Genomic DNA, 25,198 nt, shown 5'->3' on the forward strand with positions numbered 1-25,198 from the left:
TGTCAGGCCTTGCCGTGCCAGAGGCCACTGGCCCCAGCAAGGGTTTATCTGCCAGGAAGCTCCCAGGATCCTGCTTCCCTCGGGATCACGGGGCCACGGCCACCCTGGCAGCGTCCCCACGGGCTGGTGTCACCTTTGTTCAACATTCCCTTCAAACCAGTGAACATTACAATATATTTATCTTTCATATATTAGAGATTTCCTGCTTCGAGGGAGGGGGGACCCATGGCTTGATTTAGGGGGAAAAGGAGCAGTGGGATCCCCAGAGGAGCACCCAGGGGGGAGCAGAGGGAGCCGTGGGGCTGTGCAGGGGGAGAGGGGATGCTCAGAGCCCTCCCAGCCTCGTGGAGGGGGCTGGAAAAGCCCTTTTTAACCTGCACATGAAGTGCAGCCTCAAATTTGGGATCCTCGAGCCCTTCTGGGAGCTTTGGGAAGGGCTCCCATGGGAAGGAGACCCTCTGTGAAGGGCTCAGCCATGGCTCTGCTGAACCAGGGGACAAAATCAGGGAGAGGCAGAGAGAGGGGGGTGGGGGGGAGAAGCCAAAGCTGTTTCCCACCTGCTCCAGCCCCAAATCCCAGGGCTCTGGGGGGATCTGCAGCCAGAGCCACCTAATCCCACGGCACTTTGGGCCCCCCAGCCAAGCCAGCAGTGAGCCCCCAGGGTTTGGAATGCTGAACCCACCACCAGACACCGCTCCAGGAGAGCCAGGACCAGGAGCTGGGGATTTTGGGAGAGCAGCCCCCCACAGCTCCGAGGCGGAGGGTGACACTGAGATCTGGAGGGAGCAACACCAGCGAGGAGGACACGGCATCACTCACACACGGATTGCTACAGGGATGCAGGGACTGGGGACAGCCCCCCCGCCCCCCTCCGCTCCCCCCAGCCCTGCCGGGAATGGGACAATCCCAAGGGAATCCTTGGCAGGAAGGGAAGGGGACATGCACACGGATCCAGCCCTGCTTCCTCGGGCGGGAAAGGGAGGAGAGGAGGAGGAGGAGGGGCTGCAGCAGCACCTCAGTTCTTCAGGATGGTCTCGTAGGCTTGGTAGATGTACTGGGACACCTCTGGCGCTCGGCATTTCAGGGATAACTGTGGGCAGAGAGGGAAGAGCGGGGTCATGGAATCCCACCCCATGCTGGAGAGCCACCAGCCCCAAAGCAGAGCCCTGCATGCTGCAGCTCCCCTCCCACGGGGCAGTCCAGCTCTTGATTTCAGCTGGAAAAAGGTTATTAAACCCCTGCAAGCCCTCCCAGGGCAGAGCCATCCACATGCAGCACAGGCAGGGAGCAGGCAGGGGCAACACTCCAGCTTTTGGGATTGGATTCAATGCCTGGCACTCCAGGGTGAAGGGTCCCCCAAAAACATCCTCCTCTCCGAAGAGGAACGAGCCCCTTCAGTGAGTTTGCTTCAATATGAAACGATTCCAAAATCAATTAGCTCCTCAAGCAGGGAAAGCTCATGGAGAATCCTCTGGAATAAGGATTTGCAGCTATCCTCATCCCCAGTGAAACCAGGAGGGTGGCGGGGACATCCCAACCCTCAGAAACATCCCCCTCCTCGTGCCAGCCCTGCTGGGAAGGAGAAGCAGGAGGCACCAGGAGATTGGCAGGGCAGGGAAAAACATCAGGGGAGGGAGGAATATCCAGGCAGCAGCCAGGGAGAGCCCAAAGCCAGGGAAAAACCAGTGTCTAACCTCCAAATCCTGCAAGGGCGGGCAGGCCGGCGAGGGTGGGCGGGCGGCAGGGACGGAGACACAGAGAGAGGAGTCAGGGTGACACAGCTCGTCCCACCCCACAGAGAACAGGCTGCCAGGGAGGTGGGGAGGGGACAGGGACAGCAGGACATTGGGATGGCTCATGGGTGAGGTGTGGATAGATCCCTGCTCAGGGAATGCTCCGAGGACAGGGTTTAATGGAGCTGGGTGGGTTGGGGGCCCTCTGTGTCCTTCAGCTGCTCCCACAGGAGCAGTGTCACCCTCCCCATGAGAGAGGGAGAGCGGGGCTGGCACCAGCACCACCAGCAGCTGCGGGGGTGCCACCACCAGGGACGTGCCCCCCAGCTCGGAGCGGGGAAGGCGGGGAGCTGCCCCGGGGGGCTGGGATGTACCGTGAAGCTGGGATTGCTGGGCTGGATCCGCAGCTCTGCCAGCACCCAGATGCCGTTGGTGAGCTTCAGGGACTGGTAGAGCATGTCCTGGCCCTCCACGTTCCTCTTGGCAATGGTGAAGATGTTGCTGCCTTGGAGTTTGCTGCTCACGGCATCTGCGATGGGAGAGAGGGGCTGAGGAGGCTGGGCTGAACCCCTGCTCCCCTTGGACCTGCTCCTGGTTCTCCCCTCCTTGTCATGGAAGAGGTTTGGGTTGGATATTGGGAAATTTCTTCATGGAAAGGGTGGTCAGGGTGGCACAGCTGCCCAGGGCAGTGGTGGATCCCCATCCCTGCAGGGATTTAAGACCCATGTGGATGTGGCACCTGGGGACATGGGGCAGTGGTGGCCTTGGCAGTGCTGGGGAATAGCTGGACTCAATGGTCTTGGAGGTCTTTTTCCAAACAATTCTATGATTTTATGATCCCAGGGTGAGCACAGCAGCTGCCCCCAAGGCAGGGACATCCCCACCAGGCAGAGTGACTTGGGATCACAGAATCATGGAATGGTTTGGGTGGGAAGGGACCTTAAAGCCCATCTCATTCCAACCTGACAAGATCTTGCAGGGAGCCAAGGGCAAGCAAAGCATCTGCTCCTTCCTGGAGGTCCAGGATGGGCACAGGGGGAGGAGCTCTCAGCTGCCCACAGCCTGGGATAACTGGGATGAACTGGTCACCAGCAGCCAGCTGTGAGCTGAGCCAGGTCCTTCCCAGGGGGTGGGACCCACCTGCATTGAGGGAACAGTCTTTGATCTGGAACTGGGTCTCGTTCTCGTTGGGAATGTCCTTCCAAGTGGCCAGGAACATCTGCCTCTCTGCAGGGAGCGAGGACACCAGCACTGAGGGAGCTGCCAGACTGGGCACCCCGATAGGGACACAACACAGGTGACGTGACAGCAAAGGGATGCCACCCTGCCACGCCCTCCAGCAGTTCCCCAAGGCCAGGCTCAGGGCAGCCACCTGCTTTTGGGGGCTCAACCAATGCGATCAGGAGGGTTCCAGGGGCTGGGATGGCACCCAGGGACAGGTGACAGAGCCACCCACACCCCGACTCACCCATCTTGCCGTCCTCCACGAACAGGATGTGCAGGGGGTACAGGGTGCTGAAGTAGAAGACGTCGATGTTGTTCTTCACCGCCACCTGGGGTGGAAGGACATGGGGGTTTCAACACCTCTGACCCACAGCAGGTTCCCGAAGTGTCATGTCCCGTCCCATCCCATCCCATCCCATCCCATCCCATCCCATCCCATCCCCCCCTCTGGAGCCACGTGTCACTCTGGTTCCTGCTGTCACAGCTCCCTCGGGAATTCTCCAAGGGACCCTGCCCCATCCCCAGCTCCCCAGGAGGGGTCACCTCCATGTTCCCCACCTGGAGGTTGTTGAGAGGGTCCATCTTCATGACGGAGCCCACGGTGTTCAGGGGCAGGGAGATCTCCACAGACTGGTTGGGGGCCAGAGGTGCGTGCACCTGGAGAGGAGCTGCCGGGGCCAGGCCGAAGCTGGGGGGGACGCCAGGGAGGGCAGGGGGTGAGGGTGGGGACAGCAGGTGATGGCACAAGGCGCTGCCCATCCAACCCTGGCACTCCCTGCCTTCCTCCACTGGTATCTCAGGGACACCCAGCTGCCCCTGCACTGTCCAGGACAGGACTGGTTCCTGCCCTGCCCACCCTGGGGCAGCCCCATAATCTCCCCCCTTCCTCCTACACCCATTTTGTAGCATTCCTGCAGCATTCCCTCAGGGCTTTTGAGGGCAAAGGAAGCATCAGTTCAGCAGCACAAACACCAGGACAATGGTGAGAGCCCTGAGGAACGGCCTCTTCAGCCAACTTCTTAGAGGCTTTGGTTTGATGCTCATCACCACCACAGCCATCAGAGAGAGAAAGGTCATCACCAGAGGCTGCTCCCAGCCCTTGCAGCTCCTTCCACACAAGACCAGGAGACCCCAGCCCAGGGGGGACTCACCTGTTGCGGTTGAACTGGATGGCGAAGTCGGACATGACCTGCAGGGCTTTGTTGGTCAGCACGAGGTCCATGGAGATGGAGCCCACTTGGCGGCTGAAGGTGCCAGAGATCTCCAGCCCCTTGGCTTTCATGGCAGGGAGCCAGACCTGGGTGAGGGGGACAAGATACCCTTGAGGTGTCACCCAAAACTGGTGCTCCTCCACCTCCTCCAGGGGAGGCTGTGCCGTGGGGAGGGGGCACGGGGGTCTGTGCCCCTCCTTAACCCCGAGCTTGGCTGCCCCACTCACCGTTTTGGGGGCCACGTAGGATCCTGAGAGGGTCCCTACCCCACCGGTGAGGTCGAAGAGGTCGCCCAGGCCGCTGCCAAGGGGTGCCCCCACGTTTGTGGGTGCTGTGGTGCTGGGTGCTGGTGTGAAGCTGCTGCCGCCACCGCCGCCACCCATCTGTGGGGACAAGGCAGGGGTTACGGGGGGCACTGTGGGGAGGGGGACAGAAGGAGGAAGAGGAGGATGAGGAGGAGGATGCAGACAATGAGAGGGTTTGGGTGTGAGGGCACACTCACAGCAGGGCTGCCTCCCACATCGCTGCGCAGCTGCAAGAGAAGAAAGGGGCATCAGCAGGGGCAGGGTTGAGGGCACGGGGGTCCCCAAAATGTCCCCTCTGGACACTCCCTGAAAGCAGCAAGGGCCTGGAGTGTCGGGATGCTCCAGCGGTCCCAGACCAGGAGCTGTGAGGGGCCATGGCTGTCCCCAGAGGGAAGTGAGGTGTCACTGGGGCTTGGGGGGGGAGCAGGGGCAGCCAGGGGTGGGCACGGGCAGGAGAGCTGGGCAAAGGTGATCCATACCCCTTCCGACTCGTCCCCCATCTCCAAGCAGAAGCAGGCAAGGTGGAGAGAAGAGCCAGCCACATGCAGAGAGAAGCCAGGAGAGAAGAGACAAAAAGAGAGAGAGAAGAGAAGGGGAGGAGGGGACAGAGGTTAGTCCTGACACATCTGTCTGTCTGTCTGTGTCTGTCCTGGAGCCAGGGGACAGAGCCAGGCCTCATTCCCAGCCCATCACCAATCCCTGTGAGCCACAAGGAGCCAGGGGACCACTTGCAGGGTTACAAAACAGGAAAGGCATCGACGCTGCCTCCCCTTGGGATAAATCTGCTGGATAAATCCGCTGGATTTTGTGAGTCATGGAGAAAACTCTGAACTCCATTCCTTCAGGGAGCCTGGCCCATCTCCAGCACCCACAGGGCAGGTGTTCCCACACAGGGAGAGGTTTCCATCCCACCTCACCCCGAGGCCAAACCACTCCCAGGGCTGCATTCCCAGGAGGACACGCTGTCACCTCCGGATCTCCTGGCACAGGGGACACCCCATAAAGTGCCCCACAGGCTGGGAGTGGGCTCATCCTGGCCCAGCCCTGCAGCAGTTTGGGGGTCAGAGAGAGGTCCCCAAGAGCAGCCACTCCTGCAGCACAGCACATGGAGTGGGAACATCCACACCAACCGAGAGAAAAGGCACCGGGAACGGGTGGGTGGGACCCCTCCAGCTGCTGGATACTGGCAGGATAAAAGAGGGTGCAGTGCCCCTCTGCCCTCACCCACTGCAGGAGGAAAGGACCAGCCCAGATGTCCCCAGGCTGACAAGTCTGTCATATCCCAGGACACCCCAGACCAGAGCCAGCATCAAGTCCAGCACGATGCCAACGGGAGAGCCTGGCATCAGGGAAGGAGCGCGGGAGCTGGGACGTACCAGGCTGTCCAAGCCGCCTCCAAGGAGGTCCACGGCGCCCATCTGCATGGAGGAGGTGGCCATGGGTGGCCCACTCACTGGGGGGCCCAGGTCCAGGTTGAGCAGGTCGCCCAGCAGGTCCCCCTGGGTGGGGATCACCGAGGGCTGATCCGCTGCTGGCCCCCCCGACGGGGCCGCGTCCGGGCTCTCGGCACTCTCACTCCTGCAGGGAATGGCACGGGAAAGATGGGAGAGGGCGAGGAGCTCCAGCGGGGACAGGAGCTCCCACTGCAGACAGAGACCCCCTGCTGTGTTAGATCCCTGCCCAGTTGGATCCCCCATGCCATCCTGGCTCCCGACACATTCCCATGGAGATCCCCTTCCACTGGGATCACTCCTTCAGCTTTTTAAGGACAGTGTTGAACCCCTGCTCCTACAGAACCTCCCTTGGGGATGGGGACTTAGTTCTGAGCCCAGCAGCCCCACAACCGCTCAGCTCCACATCCAACCCCTCCATCCACAGCCCTGGAAGTCCCAGCACGGCGTGGGGACACAGGAATACTCACGAGCCCGTCCGTGGGGGCAAACTCTTGTGCACGACGCCCCTGCTGCCCTCCACGAAGGCGCTGGGGGGTTTGTGGTACACCGAGGCCAGGGTCCCGATGTAGCAGATGAGCTCGTCCAGCAGCGTGGGCTCGATCAGATCCGTCTCCTCTGAGATCAGCGGCTTCTCCGCCAGCACCACCTCCTTGGCGGCCACGGGGTCCGTGGAGAGCAGGCGCCAGTAGATGTATCCACGATCCCGCAGGTCGGGGTTGTCCGAGTCCTTTGGGAAGCCATTGGGAAGCTGCAGCTACTACGGAGTTGCTTGGAGCAACTGCAGCTACTACAGAACTACTCGGAGCTGCTTTTCCCTTCTAAGCCTTGCTGGGAGGGATTACAGGGATCAAAGTTAAAGAGGCTACAAGGCGCCTCCAGAGCCATGGGAGTGTCCACACTCTCCAGGCTTTCAACTGTCAGCATTCCCAGAGGGACGTGGGACAAGGCATGGAGGGACAGGACACAGGGAATGGCTTCCCACTGCCAGAGGGCAGGGATGGATGGGAGATTGGAGAGGAATTGCTCCCTGGGAGGGTGGGGAGGGGCTGGGCTGGAATTCCCAGAGCAGCTGTGGCTGCCCCTGGATCCCTGTCAGTGTCCAAGGCCAGGCTGGACATTGGGGCTTGGAGCAGCCTGGGACAGTGGAAGGTGTCCCTGCAGGCTGGAACAAGAGGATCCTTAAGGTTTCTCCCAACCCAAACCATTCTGAATTAAGCTCCAATTCCCTGCCTGCTGCCACATGACCAGGCCATTCCCACTGCCCCAGGGGATGGGAAGCCCTGGGAAGCTCTCCCAGGTGTTACCCACCTGCGTGGCCAAGCTCAGCACCTGCTGCACCAGCTCCTGCGTCTCTGTGGGCTTCTTCAGGAACAGCTTCACGATGGCTGTCAGCAGCTGCAGCTGGACCTGTGGGGGACGGACAGACAGACAGGTCACACTGGGTTTGTGCAGGAACACATGGATTTTCCCCAGGACCTAACCCCAACCTGCCTTTCAAGGGACCAAAGGCATGGTGACCATGTCAGGGCACCTCACTCAGCCTCATTCCAGCCCATTCCCACACCCTCAGACACACAGGATGACCCCGACATTATGGGGCACGATCTCAGGAGCAGGTTACACGGTCCCACAGGGCACACACCAGAGCATCCTCTGACTTCCACATGGATAAGCAGCAGGAATTCCCCTGTGACAGTCCCTCCCGGCCTCTCAGGGAGCCAGGATCGCTGGCTTGGCTATTTTGCACTCGCAGACTTTGCCCTGGTCACTGTCACTTGGTTACAGGCTGTTTCACAGTTTTCCAGAGATGGAAACCCTCCAAAATTCCACAGGCAACCCCACTGGCCTCAGTCGCCCCAGGAGACAGGGCAGGCATGGCTCCCTCTGCTCCTTTTCCAGCTCCAAAAGGATCACTGTGGGATAACCAGGTGACTGCTTGGTGCCTCCCAGCCACGGGATAGGGAAAGTGCTCGGGACAGCACCATGGTGCCATTTCACAGAACCATGGAACAGCTCGGGCTGGAAGGGACCTCAAAGCCCATCTCATTCCACCTCTTGCCATGGGCAGGGACACCTTCCACTATCCCAGGTTGCTCCAAGCCCCGACCACATTCCTGGGCCACATCCTACACCCAACCCTGCCGTGGGACATGGCTGCTCCGAGCACCTGCATGAACACCACCTTGGGAAGGGATCCGCTCCCTCCCAGAGCAAACCGTCACAGGAGCTGTGTGACGGTGTCACCCTGAGGCAGCGGGTCCCCCTGGCACACCTGGGTGCTCTCATCATGGAAGCCCTCCAGGAAGCTCTCCAGCAGCTCGTCGGCGTTGTCGATGCGCTCGGCGTATTCCCCCACGATCCAGATCATGGCAGCCCTGGCCTCGGGCTCATCCAGGGAATCAAGGTTCTCGCAGAGCGTGGCGATCACGCTCTCGTACCTTCCCAGGAGAGGACAAAAAGCAGGAGAAAGCTCACCAAGAGCAGGAGACCCAAATCCTGATCCACCCAAAGTCCCCATCCCATTGCCCACAGCAGAACTGTGGCCAAGGGCACCCTGCCTGGGGCTGTCCCCTCGCCCCATGGGCAGTGCCCACACTGATCCCAGAGCACATTCCCTGCTCCTGAATTCACCCTGCTGGTCTGATCCGCTCCTCTCTGCAGCAGCCCAGAGCTGCTGGCTATTCCTGCAGAGCTCTGCTCGTTCCCAATCCAGTTCATTAGTATTTATTACCACTATTAGTCCCCCACTTCCTGATTACAGAGCTGCCTATTCATCCTGGCTCAGCTGGAACATTCCCTCCCCTCTCCTCCTGCTGCCCTTGTTCCAGCATCAGGAGCTGGATGGAGAGCCAGGGACAGTTTCTGCTGACGCAAGGGACCTGCACATCCCTGGCAGCTCCTCTCCATCTGAGTGCCTGGAGCTGGGACTGCAACCACGGAGCCACCCTGGGGCTGGGGACAACTTCACTCACTCCAGCTGAATTCCAGCTGATCCATCAGAGCAGCAAAAAACCAAAGCCACCTGTGCTCTGAGGACTTCATCCCACCAAGAGTTTGTGGCCCCCTCAAGCACAGTGAGGGGCGGGAAGAGCTTGTGTAGGACCGGGAGCATCCCGGAGAATCCCCACGCACTTGTTGGGGTACTTGCGGAAGATGTCCTTGATGACGACGATGGCCTCCTGCACCACGTAGTTGACCTTGGTCTGGATGAGGTCCAGCAGGGTGCTGACACAGCGCTCGGCCGATTGCTGCCGGAGGGACTCGGTCACACAGGGACAGGGACCCCCTCACATCCCATCCCAAACCCCCCACTGCCACTCCCCCTTATCCCCCCACAAATCCAACCCACAGCAGAATGTGGTAAGTGTGGTCTCCCCTTCACACCCAAGTGTGGCTCCTCCTCATCCTCTCTCCTCATGGGAAGCATTCCAGCCCTGCAAAGCTACCTTTCCAAGGAGATTTTTAATAATCTCCTTTGGAAAATTATCCCCACAGGGAAGCAAAGCCTCCAAGCATCCCCTCAGGAAGGGATCAGCTCCTTGCCAGCCTCAGGTAAAGAGATGGGGACATTCCCAGGCCCTCAGGAAGGGATCAGCTCCCTCACAGCCCCTCGGGAAGGGATCAGCTCCCTCACAGCCACTCACGAAGGGATCAGCTCCATCACAGCCCCTCACGAAGGGATCAGCTCCATCACAGCCCCTCACGAAGGGATCAGCTCCCTCACAGCCCCTCACGAAGGGATCAGCTCCCTCACAGCCCCTCACGAAGGGATCAGCTCCCTCAAAGCCCCTCGGGAAGGGATCAGCTCCCTCACAGCCCCTCACGAAGGGATCAGCTCCCTCACAGCCCCTCACGAAGGGATCAGCTCCCTCACAGCCCCTCACGAAGGGATCAGCTCCCTCACAGCCCCTCGGGAAAGGATCAGCTCCCTCACAGCCCCTCAGGATCAGCTCCCTCACAGCCCCTCACGAAGGGATCAGCTCCCTCACAGCCCCTCGGGAAGGGATCAGCTCCCTCACAGCCCCTCGGGAAGGGATCAGCTCCCTCACAGCCCCTCGGGAAGGGATCAGCTCCCTCACAGCCCCTCGGGAAGGGATCAGCTCCCTCACAGCCCCTCACGAAGGGATCAGCTCCCTCACAGCCCCTCACGAAGGGATCAGCTCCCTCACAGCCCCTCACGAAGGGATCAGCTCCCTCACAGCCCCTCGAGAAGGGATCAGCTCCCTCACAGCCCCTCGGGAAGGGATCAGCTCCCTCACAGCCCCTCGGGAAAGGATCAGCTCCCTCACAGCCCCTCGGGAAGGGATCAGCTCCCTCACAGCCCCTCGGGAAGGGATCAGCTCCCTCACAGCCCCTCGGGAAGGGATCAGCTCCCTCACAGCCACTCACGAAGGGATCAGCTCCCTCACAGCCACTCACGAAGGGATCAGCTCCCTCACAGCCACTCAGGATCAGCTCCCTCACAGCCCCTCGGGAAAGGATCAGCTCCCTCACAGCCCCTTGGGAAGGGATCAGCTCCCTCACAGCCCTTCAGGAAGGGATCAGCTCCCCCCCAACCCCTCGGGAGGGGATCAGCTCCCTGCCAGTCCCACTCTGGCCCCCAGCAAGCCACTGGCATCAGCCACTGCATTAATTCATCAGGCAGAGCTGCTGGCTCTGCTTCAGGCAGGGATCCCAAAGCAGCTCCTTAGTGAATACCCTCCTGACACCCCACATGATCCCTGTGGAACAATCACGGCTCATCCCCAGGCCTGGGAAGGCTCCAGCTTGCAAATTCCTGGGGGATGAGATGCCCACCACGTGCTGGAAAGTGCTGCCCTGCCCAGCCCCGCCGTGTGCCAGCCCTCACCTCCACCTTGATGGCGCAGCGGCCGATGGCTCTCACCGCCTTCCTGACAAAATCCACATCCACCTCCGTGGCATATTCCTTCAGCTCTGCCAGCACCTGAGGGATGGCACAGTGCAGTGAGAGCCTGGCAGCAAGGAAAAGCCACCAGGAGAGCAGGGCAGTGACCCAGCACGAGCAGCATGGGGGGGACGGCTGCTCCCGGCCGCATCCCGCAGCGCTGGGGCTGCGACTTGGATACCCCTGGATGCCCCAGGCCCAGCTGCTGACCTGAGCTATGTTGGCCTGGGAGGCCAGGCGGATCATGATGTCCAGTTTCTCCAGTTTGACATAGATGGGGTCGTTGTACTTGACAAAGAACACCTTCATCTCGTGCTTCAGGATCTCGGGCCTGGGGGCAGCGAGAGGCAGCGTTGGGGGGGGGCGTGCACTCACTTCCACCACAATCCCAAGGTTTTGGGGGCCTACTCAATGCCAAGGAATCTGAATCATGGTGATTATCCCCCAGGATTCTGTCCCTTGGCTCCCCTTTGCTGGCACTTAGGGGACAGAGCACAACCTTGTCACAAACACGGGCCAGACGGAAGGCAACGGGAGATGTTTGTCCTGCCAAGGCTGGAAGGGACATTTTAGTGGGAGCAGGGACACAAATCCAGACCCCAGGGCTAGGCTGGACCTTTCTCACCAGCTCACCCTCCCTCTAAGCTGGGAAAGAGCTAGGCCAGGTCCAGCTCCAAGCTGCCTTCCCCATTCCCACTCCCAGGGACACTAATTGCTTTCCACTTCTCCCAGAAATTGCTGCTATTTTTAAGAGACGACCACGGCGCTGACTGGGAGGAGGACAAATCATCTGAGTGGGCTGGGGCTCTCCAGCTGCCACTCCTGCTCCAGGCACACGTGTGGGGCCTCGGCCACCTCCTGCCCACCAGGATTTTAGATCAGCAAAGGGACAAAAGGACTCTGAGCACTTGTTCAAAGAGGACAACTGTGGAGAAAGCAGCTGGCAGCACAAAAATCCCTCCCTAGACATGGGAGTGACTACTCCAAAGTCTCACAGCTTTTGGCTTTGCCCTCCTTTCCTGCCCCAAATAAAGAATAAATTAAATTAAAGGAAACATTAAACTGGAGATCCCAGCTTAGCTCCCTGCTCATTCCCCCACCTGACTGACTCAAGACCAGCTTGGATGTGACTTGGAGCAAAGCTGATCTAGTGGAAGGTGTCCCATGGCAGGGGGTGGGATGAGATGAGCTTTAAGATCCCTCCCAACCAAACCATTCCATGATTCCATGACTCTCCTTGGATTTTAAATAACAGAGAAGAAAACACCCCACAGGATGGGTTGTGACAGAGGGACTGAAGCACCTGTGGCAAAGAGGGGACACCTGGACACCCACCTTTTCTGCACAATGAGGTTGATGTTGCGGAGGGCCACGTACTGCAGCTCGGGCTCTGCGGACAGCAGGGTGACCAGTGGCGGGGCCAGCTTCTTCAGGAGAGTGCCATAATAATCCAGGTCCTTGGACAGCATCTCCATGAACTTCATCAGCACCTTGACGGCCGACAGCACCACAGCAGAGTTGGCGTGGGACAGCCGCGGTGTCACCCGCTCACAGATGCTGCCGGGGCGAGCAGGAGGGAAAGGAAATGATCCCAGCCCTTCCTCCTGCTGAAAAACTCCTGCCAGCATGGAGGAAGGACTCATAGGAAAGCTGAGCAGCACTTGGGACCTTCCCAAAGAGGCTGAACTGGCTCTTGAATGCCCCAGTGAAGGTTATTCCCCAGAACCCTCTGGCGGTGACCCCGTTTGGGGCCTGTTGTCCCCTGCAGCCACATTTTAAGCAGCTCAAGGAGCACAATCCCAGTGCCAGGACTCGCTACGGGACCAGGCAGGCTCCAGATGGCTGTGCCCAAGGCACAGCTCCAGCAGATGCCCGCTGTCCCACCTCCTGCAGCAGGGTCAGGAGGATGAAGACGCTCCTCAGAGGAGAAGGGGCAGTGCCAGGGCCTGCCTGTCCCCTCCCCTTTCCAGCCCAGTGTCCCCTCACCTCTGTGCTTCCCGGTCATCCTTGGGCATGTAGTTTGCCAGGCAGTCCAGGATGAAGATCTGGCCCCACTCGGTGCACTCATTGAGGGCCGTGAGCAGCTTGTTGATGGACTGGGGGTTGAGGTCCAGCAGGTTGCTGCTGGGGTGAGACTCCGCAATTTCCGACAGCGCCGCCACCGCGTTGGCCACCACCTGCCAGGGGCACAGGACACGGATTGGTGACACCAAATGTGGTGTGAGGGGATGAGCTGCCTCCTCACTGTCAAACTCTCACATTCCACCCACATCTGGCCTCCAGCTTCTCCTTCCCCCCAGCAGATCCGAGGGAGGTGGATGAGCCATCCCCACCGGCACGCTCCCGCCGCCCACGCCGCATCTCCAGCAGCTCCCACATGTTCCACGGGAGGCAGCCTTGGCTCTGTGCCCAGCTCCCCTTCCCCAGCTCCAAGGCAGCTCCAAGGAGCCCCAGAGCTTTCCACACAGCTCCTGGGCTCAATGCTACACCCAGGGTAAGACTTGGAAAGCAGGGAAGGCTGTGGGAAGATAAAACCTGGGGAAAGGTGGTTTTAAAGTTCCTCATGCCTGGGGAAAGGGAGGGAAGCCAAAGCCCAGCTGCCAGGAGAACCAGAGGCAAAAGCCACTGGCTGTGTAGGATCAGAACCAAGCACCAGCTTCCCCCTGCTCCCAGCCAGCTGGAGCAGCCTCCTTCCCACTGGAAACAGAGGAATAACACACTGCCAAGGGATGGGAGAAACCCTCCGTCCAGGAGACAGGGTTATGGGACAGGGAACACGGCCTGAGGTCCTGACAAGCAAGAATTCCCCAAAAGTGGTTTGTTAACACCAAAAAAGAGAGGCTGGGAGTGAGTCTGAGAGGAAGGGAGTAGGACGCGAACACGATGGGAGAGCGGTCACTGCCACTCGGATGAAGGGAAGGCGGAGAAGGCAAAAAACGATCACCATGGGGTTGGAGTCTGAGATGAGATCCTTGAGGGTGTCCAGGAAGCCCTGGTCCTCCACCAGCTGGGCGTTGATGTCGTGCAGCTTGGCCACGCAGACGGCGGCCGTCTTGCGCACGTAGGGGTCCTCGTCCTTGAGGCACTTCCGCAGGGGCTCGCACAGATATTCCGTGATCTTGTCCACCCGGATGCAGCCCATGGTCCGCACGGCCAGAGCCCGGATCAGCGGGTTGGGGTCCTCACAGTCCTGCAGGGAGGAGAGGGGAGGTTGGGTAGCCTGGGCTCCTCGAATCACAGGTTACCTCTGGTGGGTTCAGGTCCTCCAGGAGGATTTGGGTTCAGACCCTGAGGTTTTTATGCTCTGCTCTTGAGAACGAGTCACCCAAGAGAAGTTCCCCTCTTGTCCTGCACCCACTGAGTTCCAACGCCACCAATCCTCACTCCCAGAACTCCTCATTCCCCCCAGGAATCCCACATCACTTACAGCAGGTAGCTGAACCCAGCCTGATGTCAGAAACAGACACATTGGGATTATGATGTGGGGTTTATCCTCCCTACAAAGCCCAAACTCCTTGTAAAGCCCAGCAGGCCTCTTCACTGAGTGATTTGGCAATATCCTGGCTCCTAACGCACTCTTCAATCCCCAACTCCAACGGGAAGATCACGAGGGATCTCTCAGCACATAAATTCACATGACGGCTCTCGATCACGGGAGCTGCCCACACCCCTGACAGAGCGAGTGGCACAGCACAGCTGCCAAAAACTGCATTTCTGCATTACTGGACAAACTCAATCCGTTTCCTAGAGCTTGGAGAGCCCCTCCTCCAGCAGGGAGAGGCTTTGGAAAGCTGCCCACTCTCCCTGAGTTGCAGCTTGGCGCAGTGACCTGGCACATGGTGTCCCCTGTCCCCTCACCTTCACGAAGGTGTTCACTGCCATGATGGCCATGTCGGGCTGGCTCTTGGCGTAGTTCATCAGGTAGAGGTAGACCAGCTTCTTCAGCTCCAGGTTGTCCGTCTGCATGCAGTTCACCACGTCCGGGAAGAGAGCGCTGGAACGCAGAGCAGCTCTGTGAGGGCAGGACACGGCCACGCCGCCTGTGGGATCCCCCTTCCCATGGAAAACCCACTCCTAAAGGCAGGGGAACCCAGCTCTCTCCCGGGAGCCAGGCTGGGAGAGCTGGGGGTGCTCACCTGGAGAGGAGAAGGCTCCAGGGAGAGCTCAGAGCCCCTTCCAGGGCCCAAAGGGGCTCCAGGAGAGCTGGAGAGGGACTGGGGACAAGGCATGGAGGGACAGGACACAGGGAATGGCTTCCCAGTGCCAGAGGGCAGGGCTGGATGGGATATTGGGAAGGAATTGTTCCCTGGGAGGGTGGGGAGGGGCTGGGCTGGAATTCCCAGAGCAGCTGTGGCTGCCCCCGGATCCCTGGCAGTGCCCAAGGCCAGGCTGGATGGGGCTTGGAGCAGCCTGGGATAGGGGAAGGTGTCCCTGCCAATGGCAGGGGGGTGGATTAGATGGGCTTTAAGGACCCTTTCCCACCCAAACCATTCCATGATTCCATGAGCTGAGCCCACCCTGCAGCAGAAATGGCTGAATTGCCCATACCATGTGGATTTTTTTGTATGAATCTGTATCAAAACCAGCCTGATGGACCAAAACCGAGCTTTCCCAACATGGCTGTGCTGCATCCCCACTCCAGGGCACATCCACTGCCCTGGGAAAAAGTGCTGGACAATTCTCTCAGGCACAGGGTGGGGTTGTTGGGGTCTCCTGCGCAGGGCCAGGAGCTAGACTAGATGACTCTTGTAGATCCCTTCCAACTCAGGATATTCCATTATTTCATGCACCATCATGGGTGCATAAAGAAGAAGAGCCCCACTCCCCTGGGGGAGTCCTGAGCACTGGGATGCTCCACTGGGATGGAGGGGAATGGAGTGGATCAGCTCCCTGCACGGAGCTGGGGCTTCCCCTCCCCAAACATCCCAGAGCTGGGGGACACCAGAGATGCTGCTTCATCCAAACACAGACCAATTAGACAATTCAACCACCCCAGGAGAGGCAATCAAGGGCTAACACAGGGGTTATCCCACCCTGACAGATGTCCCGTGGCTCCTGGGAGCTTCTCCACCTCCGCAAACCCAGCCAGCCCTGACAGGATCAAACCCAGGGTCCCCCTAAATCCAGGGAGCTGGGCTTTGCAGAGCTGCCACCCACCTGGGCTGGTCTCACCCCGGGCTAAACCGGGCTTTGCTGGCACCTCCTGGGGAGCAGTGAACTCAGCAAACTGCTTCCCTGCAGCCTAAAACAGGCACACACCAAAACAATGCGCTGACACAGCCACAGGATCATGGAAAGGTTTGGGAATCGTGGAATCTTAAAGCTCATCCAGTTCCACCCCTGCCATGGGCAGGGACACCTTCCACTGTCCCAGGCTGCTCCAAGCCCCAATTTCCAGCCTGGCCTTGGACACTGACAGGGATCCAGGGGCAGCCACAGCCCCTCCCCACCCTCCCAGGGAACAATTCCTTCCCAAAATCCCATCTAAATCTCTTTTCGTTTAAAGCCATTCCCCCTTGGCCTGTCACTATTTGTCCACGTAAAAACCTGTTCTCCCTTTTTTTTTTAAGCCCCCTTCAAGTACTGGCAGCTCCTGCCACATCCATGGGATCTCCACAGTGGTCCCAACACGGACACTCCCTGCTGCTGCTGCTGCTCTGGGAGCCAGGGATGCCCCAGTTCTCCCAACCCTGAATGTGTTTTCCCTCCACTTCCTCTCAAATGCACCGTGAAATCCAAATTGCTGATGCTGCCTGTGCTGGGACGGGTCCGTGCAGGAAAAGGCAGAAGGAAGGGGCCACGTGCAGCTCAGCCAGAGGGAAAAAGGGAAGCAGGAACAGCAGCAGCCTGACCTTTTGGACTGGAGAGGCTGTAAAAGGCTTATCAGCATCCAAGCCCCAACGGCTCCGAGGGGGTCCTGCTTGTTTTTAGTAACACACGAAGGAAGTGGGAATAATCCCAACAAACTGAGCTGGCAGCCAGACCAATCCTCTCTTAGCCAGATTACAACCAAAGCCAGGAGAGCCCCCACCTGCCAGGTGGCCACGTGGACACAAACTGCACTCCAAGAGGTAGAGCTGTGGCCAGGAGCACACCTGGGTGAATCCCGAGGGGAAAAGCAGCATGGAAACTCCCTTGGAAGCAACAGGGGGGAAAAAGGGAACCCAAAAGCCCAAAAGGGTTTGGCTTGGGCACCAGGGAGAACAGCAGGAAGGGGAGGTTTAGGATGGATTTTAGGAAAAGGTTCTTCCCCCAGAGGGTGCTGGGCACTGCCCAGGGAATGGGCACGGCCCCGAGGCTGCCAGAGCTCCAGGAGCGTTTGGACAGCGCTGCCAGGGATGCCCAGGGTGGGGTTGTTGGGGTGTCTGGGCAGGGCAGGAGCTGGGCTGGATGGTCCCTGTGGGTCCTTTCCCACTTGGGATATGCCATGAGCCAGTCCCAGCACACACCTGACGTCCTTGCCGACAGTCATGGACGCAATCACCTTCTTCACAGCCTCCTTCTTCTTCTCCTTCTTGTCACTGTTGAGCTCAGCTTTCAGCTCAAATATCTCCCCTGGAAAACCGGGAAAAGTGGGAGCTCAGGGGTTGGTGGAAGGGGCATCCCAGCCTTCAGCTGGGTGAGCACCCACTGCACGCCAGGGATCCTCTGCCACCCGCTAAAAGAGGGATTTAACTTCCCCAACACCTCACTGAGGGCTGGGGCTGTCCTGGGGGCTCAGCTCTCATCCATGGGAATGGAGACAACCCTCCTGGTGAATCCCTGTGGCTCCTCCAGCCCCACAGGGATGGGAGATGCTGCAGAAGCCAGGAGCACCCCACGGGCACTGGATGGGATTATGCAGAGGGTATTTTTGGCTGTAGGGTGCTTATCCCAGCCCCAGGAGGCCCTACCCTTCCCAGGGATGATGGCAGATGCGTTTTGGGCACTGCTCCTCAAGCTCATCCAAGGGAGGATGGCTCCCAAATCTCTCCCTGCCTGTGGCAGCAATCCCCCAGCCCAGGGCACCATCTCCTGCCCTCCTGAGGCCATGCTGAGCTCCTTATTCCCTCCTGGGCCGGCAGATTGAAGAGGGAGATGCCACACTGCTTCTCTCCGCATTAATTCCTTGCTCTGGAGAGTGCTTAAGGCCCTGAGTGCTGCCCAGGGGAGCTCCTGAGCTGCTAAAGCCGATCACCAGCTGCCACCAGCTCTGGCCAGGCTCAGGGGACAAAGTGTCCTGACCCCACAGCAGGCTGGCAGCGAGGAGCAGGGTGTGGTGTCAGCCACAGCATCCCACAGGGGCTCAGGGCATTCCCACGGGAGCTTCCCAACCCTCCCTGCCTGGTTTAGAAAGGTGTAAGAACCAACTGGTGATTTGGGGATGAATTGTGATATTCCTGCTCCTTCCCTTACCTTTCTTGGTGGTGGTGAAGTACTTGGAGTCCGTCATGGTGGTCTCCAGCCAGCGGCACGGCCCTGGGAGGAGAGGCAGAGCACAGAGGTTCAGGGTTGATAATTCCCTTCCTGGGATCGTTATGGAGAGCTCCGGGAAGGAAAAACCAGGGGAGGGAAAGAGTTTGGGATCTCATAGGAAGAGTCCCAATCCCTAAGGGAGGGTGAGCACCTCGCAGCTTTGCCATGGTGGGGAATCAGCTGGTTCTCCAAAGAGGATGTGGAGGAGGAAGGGAATCACTGAAGATTCCAGGGCTGCAGCCCTGGCTTTGCTCATCCCACCCTGCACAGAGCCGGGCAGCAGGGGCTCACTGATCCCCCCTGGATTCGCCTCTCCTCATCTAAAAAAACGCTTTCTTAGGGAAAACTCACTCCCAGCCCTCCCTCACACCTACACAGGGAACAGCTCTGGGCTGGGGAGAGGAACCGAGCCAAACCCGAGGTTCAGCTCAACGGGACAGCGCAGCCCAGGGGCACAAATCCGCCAGATCAAAGGGAGCCTCTTCCAGAAACCATCCCTGCTCCAGCAGGGTTGCTTTAAATTCCAAGGGTGCAAGGTTTCCGCCCAGCACTCGAGGCTCCGTTATATAATTCAGGCAGTTTAGGGCAGATTTAGGGCTTGGCAGGCTGAGGAAGGCGACGTGCAGCCCTTCGGAAAGGTCAGCGGGGATTTGGCTTTTAGGGCTGCTTTTCCCAGCTTTCCTTCAACAGGAAAGGAACCAGAGGCTTGTCCTTGAAAGCCTGCAGTGGCCTTGCTGTTTTGGAGGGGCAGGAGCACGGGAAGCAAAGCCAAGTGGGAAAAAAAAAAAAAAGATTAAAAAAAAAAGAGCTTGCGGATGGGTTTAAAATGCAAATGAGCATCTTGAAAGCCAAACACAGCAGGAGCACAGAGGAACTGTGTCCTCTGTTCCCTGTCCAACTGAAGAGGGATCCCCAGCAGGGATAAAAAGAAAATCTGGATGAAATCTGGGGGTTGAGCATGCTGGGCAGAGCACATGGCTTGGCAGGGAGTAAAAGGGAAGGAGTTCGTGTGGGTTTGGGGCTGCTCTGGGGGCTGGCAGCATGATCCCAGTGCTGTTCCAGAGGGGGAAGGCTGTCAGCACGCTCGCACAGCCCTGCCCCTGGCGAGACAGGACACTCCTCCCTGCCTCGGTTACCTGTGACTGATTCAGAGCCTTTTTTATCCCACTAAGTCGATGGCTCTCCAGGGAACAGCGGGAGCTCCGGGCTGCGCCGCAGCTCTCTGCGCCTCACTGCAGATCCTGTCCTGCCAGACAGGGAGGAAGGAAGGAAGTAAGGAAGGAAAGAGGGTTCACTGCAGTCCCTCCGATTCCAGGACCTGGCTCACACTCAGCCCTGCTCTGCAGAAGTGCCTGGAAAGCAAACTTGAAGCCAAGCAGGGAATTTCTGCAGGCAGCTCGGAGCCATGAATCACACCGGCCACTTCCCTGCAGCTTCCCGCTTTCCCAGAGCCCAGGGAAAGCACAGCCTGTGGTTTTTCCATCCACAACCCCACCAAAGTGGAGTTCAGCCACCCAAAACCTCACTGATTTCAGAGGCTCAGACAACCACCCATCCTCCCCGCTCCTTGAAGCCCTGCAGCAGCTCCGAGAAGGAAAGCGGCTCCTCCGGCTCGGGAATGAAGGCGCACCCCTCGCTCCTCACACTGGCAGGAAGCACCCCGGGGCCTGGAGCAGGGTGATGAGGCGATGCACACAGCTGCCAAACCCCAGCACCCTGCACCCTGTGGGTCCCCCAGGGTGACGAGGCAGGGCTGGCTGCCAGCGCCGCAGGTGAATTCCCACAGCTCAGCCCTTGGGCGTGGGCCAGCGCTGCTGCCTGGCTCTGGTTTGAAGGATGCAACTGTGTGGTGCAGACCTGGGAGCTGAGAGAAGCTGTTTGCTCCCTCAGCTCCAGCAATTCCCACCCAGCTCCTTTCCAGGCTGATCTCCCAGGGAGAGGCTGCGTGGAGCAGCTCCTCACTCACAAAAAGCAGGATGCAAGCAACGAAACAAAGGAGATCAACCACCCCTGACCTTGTGGTGGCTCAGGTTTTACCCCATCCTCACGCCAAACTTGTTTTAAATGGGATTCAAGGAGTTAAGTGTCTGTAAGGATCTGGAAGCTGCTGGAGGGGAAGCACCCAGAGCTCCCCCACACTCAGTTTGGGCTCCTCAGGTCTGGTTTTCGGACAGGTTTTGGTAGTGGCACAAACCCACAGCCTCCCCTGGCAACTGCAGGCAAAAAGGGGCTCCCCAAAGCCTCTTATCCCCGATTTTATTCACTCCACAGGACTAAATTCCACAACTCCACACAAGCCACAGCAGTGCTGCTCTCCTGAGCCTCTCAAGCCCCCGGCTCAGGGACATGGCAGAGCTCAGCCATCCCATTTTTCCCACTGCCACGCCAGCAGATCCCAAATTCAGCTATCCTGGGGAGGTAAGAGGCTCCTAAACCAAAAATACAACAACAAACACATCCACTGTGCTTCCCACCGAGGTGGGTGCTGCCCATGGGTTCCTGGGAATGACACCAATGCCAAATGAGCCATTGCTGGTGCTGCTCATTTCCTCTTATGGAGAGCGGAGGAAAACTCCTTTCTTCTGCTACTTTTATCACCCCGTTTTAGGACAATTCCTCCATCCTTGAAGGCTGAGATGCTGCTGACCAGAGACTTTCACAGAACCATGGAATGGTTTGGGTGGGAAGGGACCTTAAAGCTCATCCCATCCCACCCCCTGCCATGGCAGGGACACCTTCCACTATCCCAGGCTGCTCCAAGCCTCAATTTCCAACCTGGCCTGGGACACTGCCAGGGATCCAGGGGCAGCCACAGCTGCTCTGGGAATTCCAGCCCAGCCCCTCCCCACCCTGCCAGGGAACAATTCCTGCCCAATATCCCATCCAGCCCTGCCCTCTGGCACTGGGAAGCCATTCCCTGTGTCCTGTCCCTCCATGCCTTGTCCCAAGTCCCTCTCCAGCTCTCCTGGAGCCCCTTTAGGCCCTGCAAGGGGCTCTGAGCTCTCCCTGGAGCCTTCTCCTCTCCAGGTGAGCACCCCCAGCTCTCCCAGCCTGGCTCCAGAGCAGAGGGGCTCCAGCCCTTGGAGCAGCTCTGTGGCCTCCTCTGGATTCACTTCCAGCTTCCACCAACACAGACCCACTGCCAGGGCTGGGATACAGCCTTTAACCATGCCCAAAACATCCCAAATTCCCGGTTATCCCAGCCCACCACAGCTCCCAGGTCTTCCCAGACCCTGTGACAGCCCAGACCAGGAGTTCACCAGCTGCCAGAGCTCTGATCTCCCCACCCTGACCCAGGTCTCCAGAAGGAAGGAAGGGAGCAAAGGCAGGAGGTTCATCCCTGCACTCACATTCCAGCTGGAATTCAGGGGGGACAGGCTGGCACCTAAAGGCAGGCAGAGAAGAAAGGAGCAGGAACTCAAAGGGGAAGTTCCTAGGAAAGGGCTCACCTGGAAAACAGAGGGGCAGCTGGAGGTTAGTGGGGAAAGGAAACTCCCACAAGCAAACACCGCAGCTGGAAATGAAGCACTTGAGGGCCAAGATGGCACAATTAAGGGAATTAAGGAAGACTCTAAAAAATTAATGGGTAACTGGAGCCGTGGGGAATCACATAACTGTCCCCTGCTGGCGTGAGGCAGGTCCAGGGCAGTGCAGAGGCCAGGCAGGGCTGAGGTGGTGATGGTTCCCCACAGCTCCGAGCACATCCCTGCCCTACGGATAAACCCCAGGAGCTGGCCCAGACACCAGAGAGGGGAGAGAAACAGCCCAGAGTGGAAGAACAGAACCAGAGGCTGAGGATATAAAACCCAAAAAGAGCCTTGTGCTGATCCCTCGCTACTCACAGCGGCGTTTCCTGGCAATCCCATCCTACAGCCATGGGCACAGCGCCCATCCCCGTGCTCATCCCACCTCTGCCAGGCTGCCACAAACCCCCAGGGGCTCACACCAGCCCCACACACATTCCCAGTAAGATATTTTTCCTATAACTGCCATAACAGGAGCCAGTGTTTGCTCCAACTCGGCCCTGCAGCAGCGCAGGGCTGCGATTCTGCTGCATCCCAACCAGGACCAACCCATCCACATCCTCCCAAACCTGTTACTGACCAACCCCAGAGCCTTCCAAAAGGCTCCATCTCCATCAAACAAGGGGCCTCTTGGATAACTCGGGGGTAGGAGCCCTGCCAAACTCACTGTGCCATCAGCAAAGTGCCCAAAATCGTGGCAGATCCAAAGCAGTGGCACCAGCAAATGAGCTGCAACCGATCCATCAACCAGTCATTGGGAATAAACTCAGGGAAAAAGGACAATCCTGAAGTGTCCCCTGCAGTACACACTGCCAGCATCCCATCCCAAAGCACTGTGCTCTGAGAGCTGGGGGGATTTTTAATCACCTTGAACAGGGATGGCACCCACAGGGGCTCCCCCCAAACTCCAGCTGAGTGTCCTCAGGGACACCAAGGACCTTGTTCTGGACACAGCATCAGGTTCCCATTGCAGAGGGGATGTTCTCCTCCTGGGAAAGCCAGGTTCTGCAGGGCTGGACACCTCCTGCCATGGAATTCCCAGCCTGGCTTGATCCAAGCAAGGCCCAACACCTCTGGAAAGCCCCTCAGGGTCCCAAAGCCTGTTCAGCCTGGCAGTCTGACCGCACAAATGGGTGTGGGAGCCACAAAGCAGACTGATCCAACTGCTCATCCGAGGCTTATCCCATTTTCTGTCACCTCAGGAGAGAGCAAACACAAAACCCCAGCTGAGCGCCTGACAGGAGTTAAAACTCTGGGGAACTCCACACAAAACACCTGCAAGAACACCACCACCACCACCTCCAACACGGCTCCTTCAGGCTGGAGCTGTCTCCCAGCTCCTTTTTATCCAGTTTGGGGCTTTTCTCCCTAAAATCCCCACGGAGGAGGCAGCGAGCACAGGATATCAGCCCAGCTGCCCCCCTGTCTCCTCCATGCCCAGCTCCCAGCTTACTCCATGCAGAGCCAAGACTTTACCCCACGGATGTGCCATGCCCTGAGGTGAGTAAAGGGGTCACCACGTGCCCCCCAGCCCTCACAGAGGGTCCTGCCCCCAGCGCGGTGCCCATCGGGGCTCTGGCTGTGACCGGGACACGGTGCCCGGGGTGCCGGGGAGGGCAGCAGACTCCGGGGCGATCCCTCCGGGACAGAGCCGGGAGGGCAGCACCGGGACAGGCGGGACACGGCTCTGGCCCGGGGGAGGCTGCGGGATGGGGGGACCCCCGTGTGCCCCAGCCGGGGGTGGGAGAGGGACACAGCCCGGGCCGAGGAGGGGAGGATGGGGGCACAGCCCGGGGACACGGGAGGGGACACAGCCCGGGGACACGGGAGGGGGCACAGCCCGGGGACACGGGAGGGGGCACAGCCCGGGGACACAGCCCGGGACACGGGAGGGGGCACAGCCCGGGACACGGGAGGGGGCACAGCCCGGGGACACGGGAGGGGGCACAGCCCGGGGACACGGGAGGGGGCACAGCCCGGGGACACAGCCCGGGGACACGGGAGGGGGCACAGCCCGGGGGCACGGGAGGGGGCACAGCCCGGGGACACAGCCCGGGACACGGGAGGGGGCACAGCCCGGGGCACGGGAGGGGGCACAGCCCGGGGCACGGGAGGGGGCACAGCCCGGGACACGGGAGGGGGCACAGCCCGGGGACACGGGAGGGGGCACAGCCCGGGGACACGGGAGGGGGCACAGCCCGGGGACACGGGGTCAGAACAGGGACACAGCCCGGGGCAGGAGGACACAGCCCGGCCCCGGGGCCAGGCGGAGGTCGGGCCAAGGGTCAGGACGGGGACACAGCCGGTCCCGGAGGGGCAGAGGGGAGACACAGCTCGGGTCGGGGGGCGGGAGGGGCCCGGGCCCAGAAGGACGCGGCGCGGCCCGAACCCCGGCGAGGGGCCCGTCCCGGCTGCGCACGGGCGGAGCTCGGGGAAGGCGCCCGGAGCAGGAGCAGCCGCGGGTGCCGGCGCGGCCCTGCGGGTCCCGGCTCAGCCCCCGGCCCGGCCCGGTCCGTACCTGCCGCCGCCGCCGCCGCCACCGGAACTGAGGAGCGGGGAGCGCTTCCGGGGCGGGGCGGGGCCGGGGCGGGGCCAGGGCGGGAGGGGCGGGGCCAGGGCGGGAGGGGCGGGGCTGGGAACGGGAACGGGAACGGGAGCGGGGCGGGAGAGGGACGGGAGAGGGAACGGGACAGGATTGGGGACAGGGATAGGGAGAAGGACGGGGAGAGGGAACGGGACAGGATTGGGGACAGGGGATAGGAATAGGGGACGGGGAGAGGGAACAGGACAGGACTGGGGACAGGGATGGAGACAGGGATGGGGAGAGGGATGGGGACATGGAATGGGGACAGGGGCTGGGGATAGGTGACGGGATAGGATTGGGGACGGGGATAGGAATGGGGACAAGAGTTGGAACAGGGAATGGGACAGGGACAGGAATGGGAGAAGAGATGGGGAAAAGGATAGGGACAAAGCATGGGGACAGGGATGGGGACCAGGATGGGGACAGGGCATGGGGACATGGGATAAAGATGCAGGATAGGGAGAGAGGTTATGGGACAGAGAGGTGTAGGGACAGGGGACACCACAGGGAGTGGGACAGCACACAGGGATAGGACAGGGCATAGGGACAGACAGGGCAGGGGATGGGGACAGGAGACACTGCAGGGATTGGGATGGAAGGAGGGGGACAGAGCTTGGGGACAGGGGTCACATGGGGTGTGGGGGACAGGGTCACACCCTGCATAGGCTGTGTCCCCTTTCTGAGCCGGGTGTCCCCACTCCTGGGGGGCCATAGGGTGGGAAGGACCGCTTGGGGCATCGCCTGTCCCCCCCCCCATGGGTAACCCCCATGGCCCCGGGCTGGTGGCGAGTGGCCAGGAGCG

General features: G+C 59.9%; 1 protein-coding gene and 1 non-coding gene across 9 annotated transcripts; both read right to left on the reverse strand.

The window, feature by feature from the left end:
* Positions 1–160: 160 nt before the first annotated feature.
* AP1B1 (adaptor related protein complex 1 subunit beta 1) lies at positions 161–24,394 on the reverse strand. 8 transcript variants are annotated; one of them, XM_048323087.1, is made up of 25 exons: positions 24,331–24,394; positions 19,425–19,534; positions 18,229–18,291; positions 17,283–17,388; positions 14,692–14,827; positions 13,778–14,023; positions 12,820–13,010; positions 12,169–12,390; positions 11,044–11,164; positions 10,777–10,872; positions 9,060–9,175; positions 8,200–8,365; positions 7,236–7,334; positions 6,395–6,654; positions 5,850–6,051; positions 4,953–4,973; positions 4,671–4,700; positions 4,396–4,551; positions 4,109–4,254; positions 3,516–3,645; positions 3,202–3,286; positions 2,874–2,960; positions 2,108–2,262; positions 1,695–1,703; positions 161–1,090 (listed from the first exon to the last, which is right to left on the reverse strand). In XM_048323087.1, exons 3-25 carry the CDS (start codon positions 18,263–18,265, stop codon positions 1,016–1,018), a joined length of 2,892 nt encoding a protein of 963 aa, XP_048179044.1. In that variant the 5' UTR covers positions 18,266–18,291; positions 19,425–19,534; positions 24,331–24,394; the 3' UTR covers positions 161–1,015. The 8 variants fall into 8 exon arrangements, with proteins under 8 accessions (XP_048179044.1, XP_048179045.1, XP_048179042.1 ...); XM_048323088.1 differs by having other exon boundaries at positions 19,425–19,529; positions 24,331–24,349; XM_048323085.1 differs by lacking the exon at positions 24,331–24,394 and adding an exon at positions 21,639–21,838.
* On the reverse strand, positions 3,950–4,054 carry LOC125335595. The gene has a single exon (XR_007207496.1). It is a non-coding gene; the product is annotated as a small nucleolar RNA SNORD125 (small nucleolar RNA).
* Positions 24,395–25,198: the final 804 nt, after the last annotated feature.

The sequence above is a fragment of the Corvus hawaiiensis genome, chromosome 18 (assembly GCF_020740725.1).
Source record: "Corvus hawaiiensis isolate bCorHaw1 chromosome 18, bCorHaw1.pri.cur, whole genome shotgun sequence".
Taxonomy (NCBI): domain Eukaryota; kingdom Metazoa; phylum Chordata; class Aves; order Passeriformes; family Corvidae; genus Corvus; species Corvus hawaiiensis.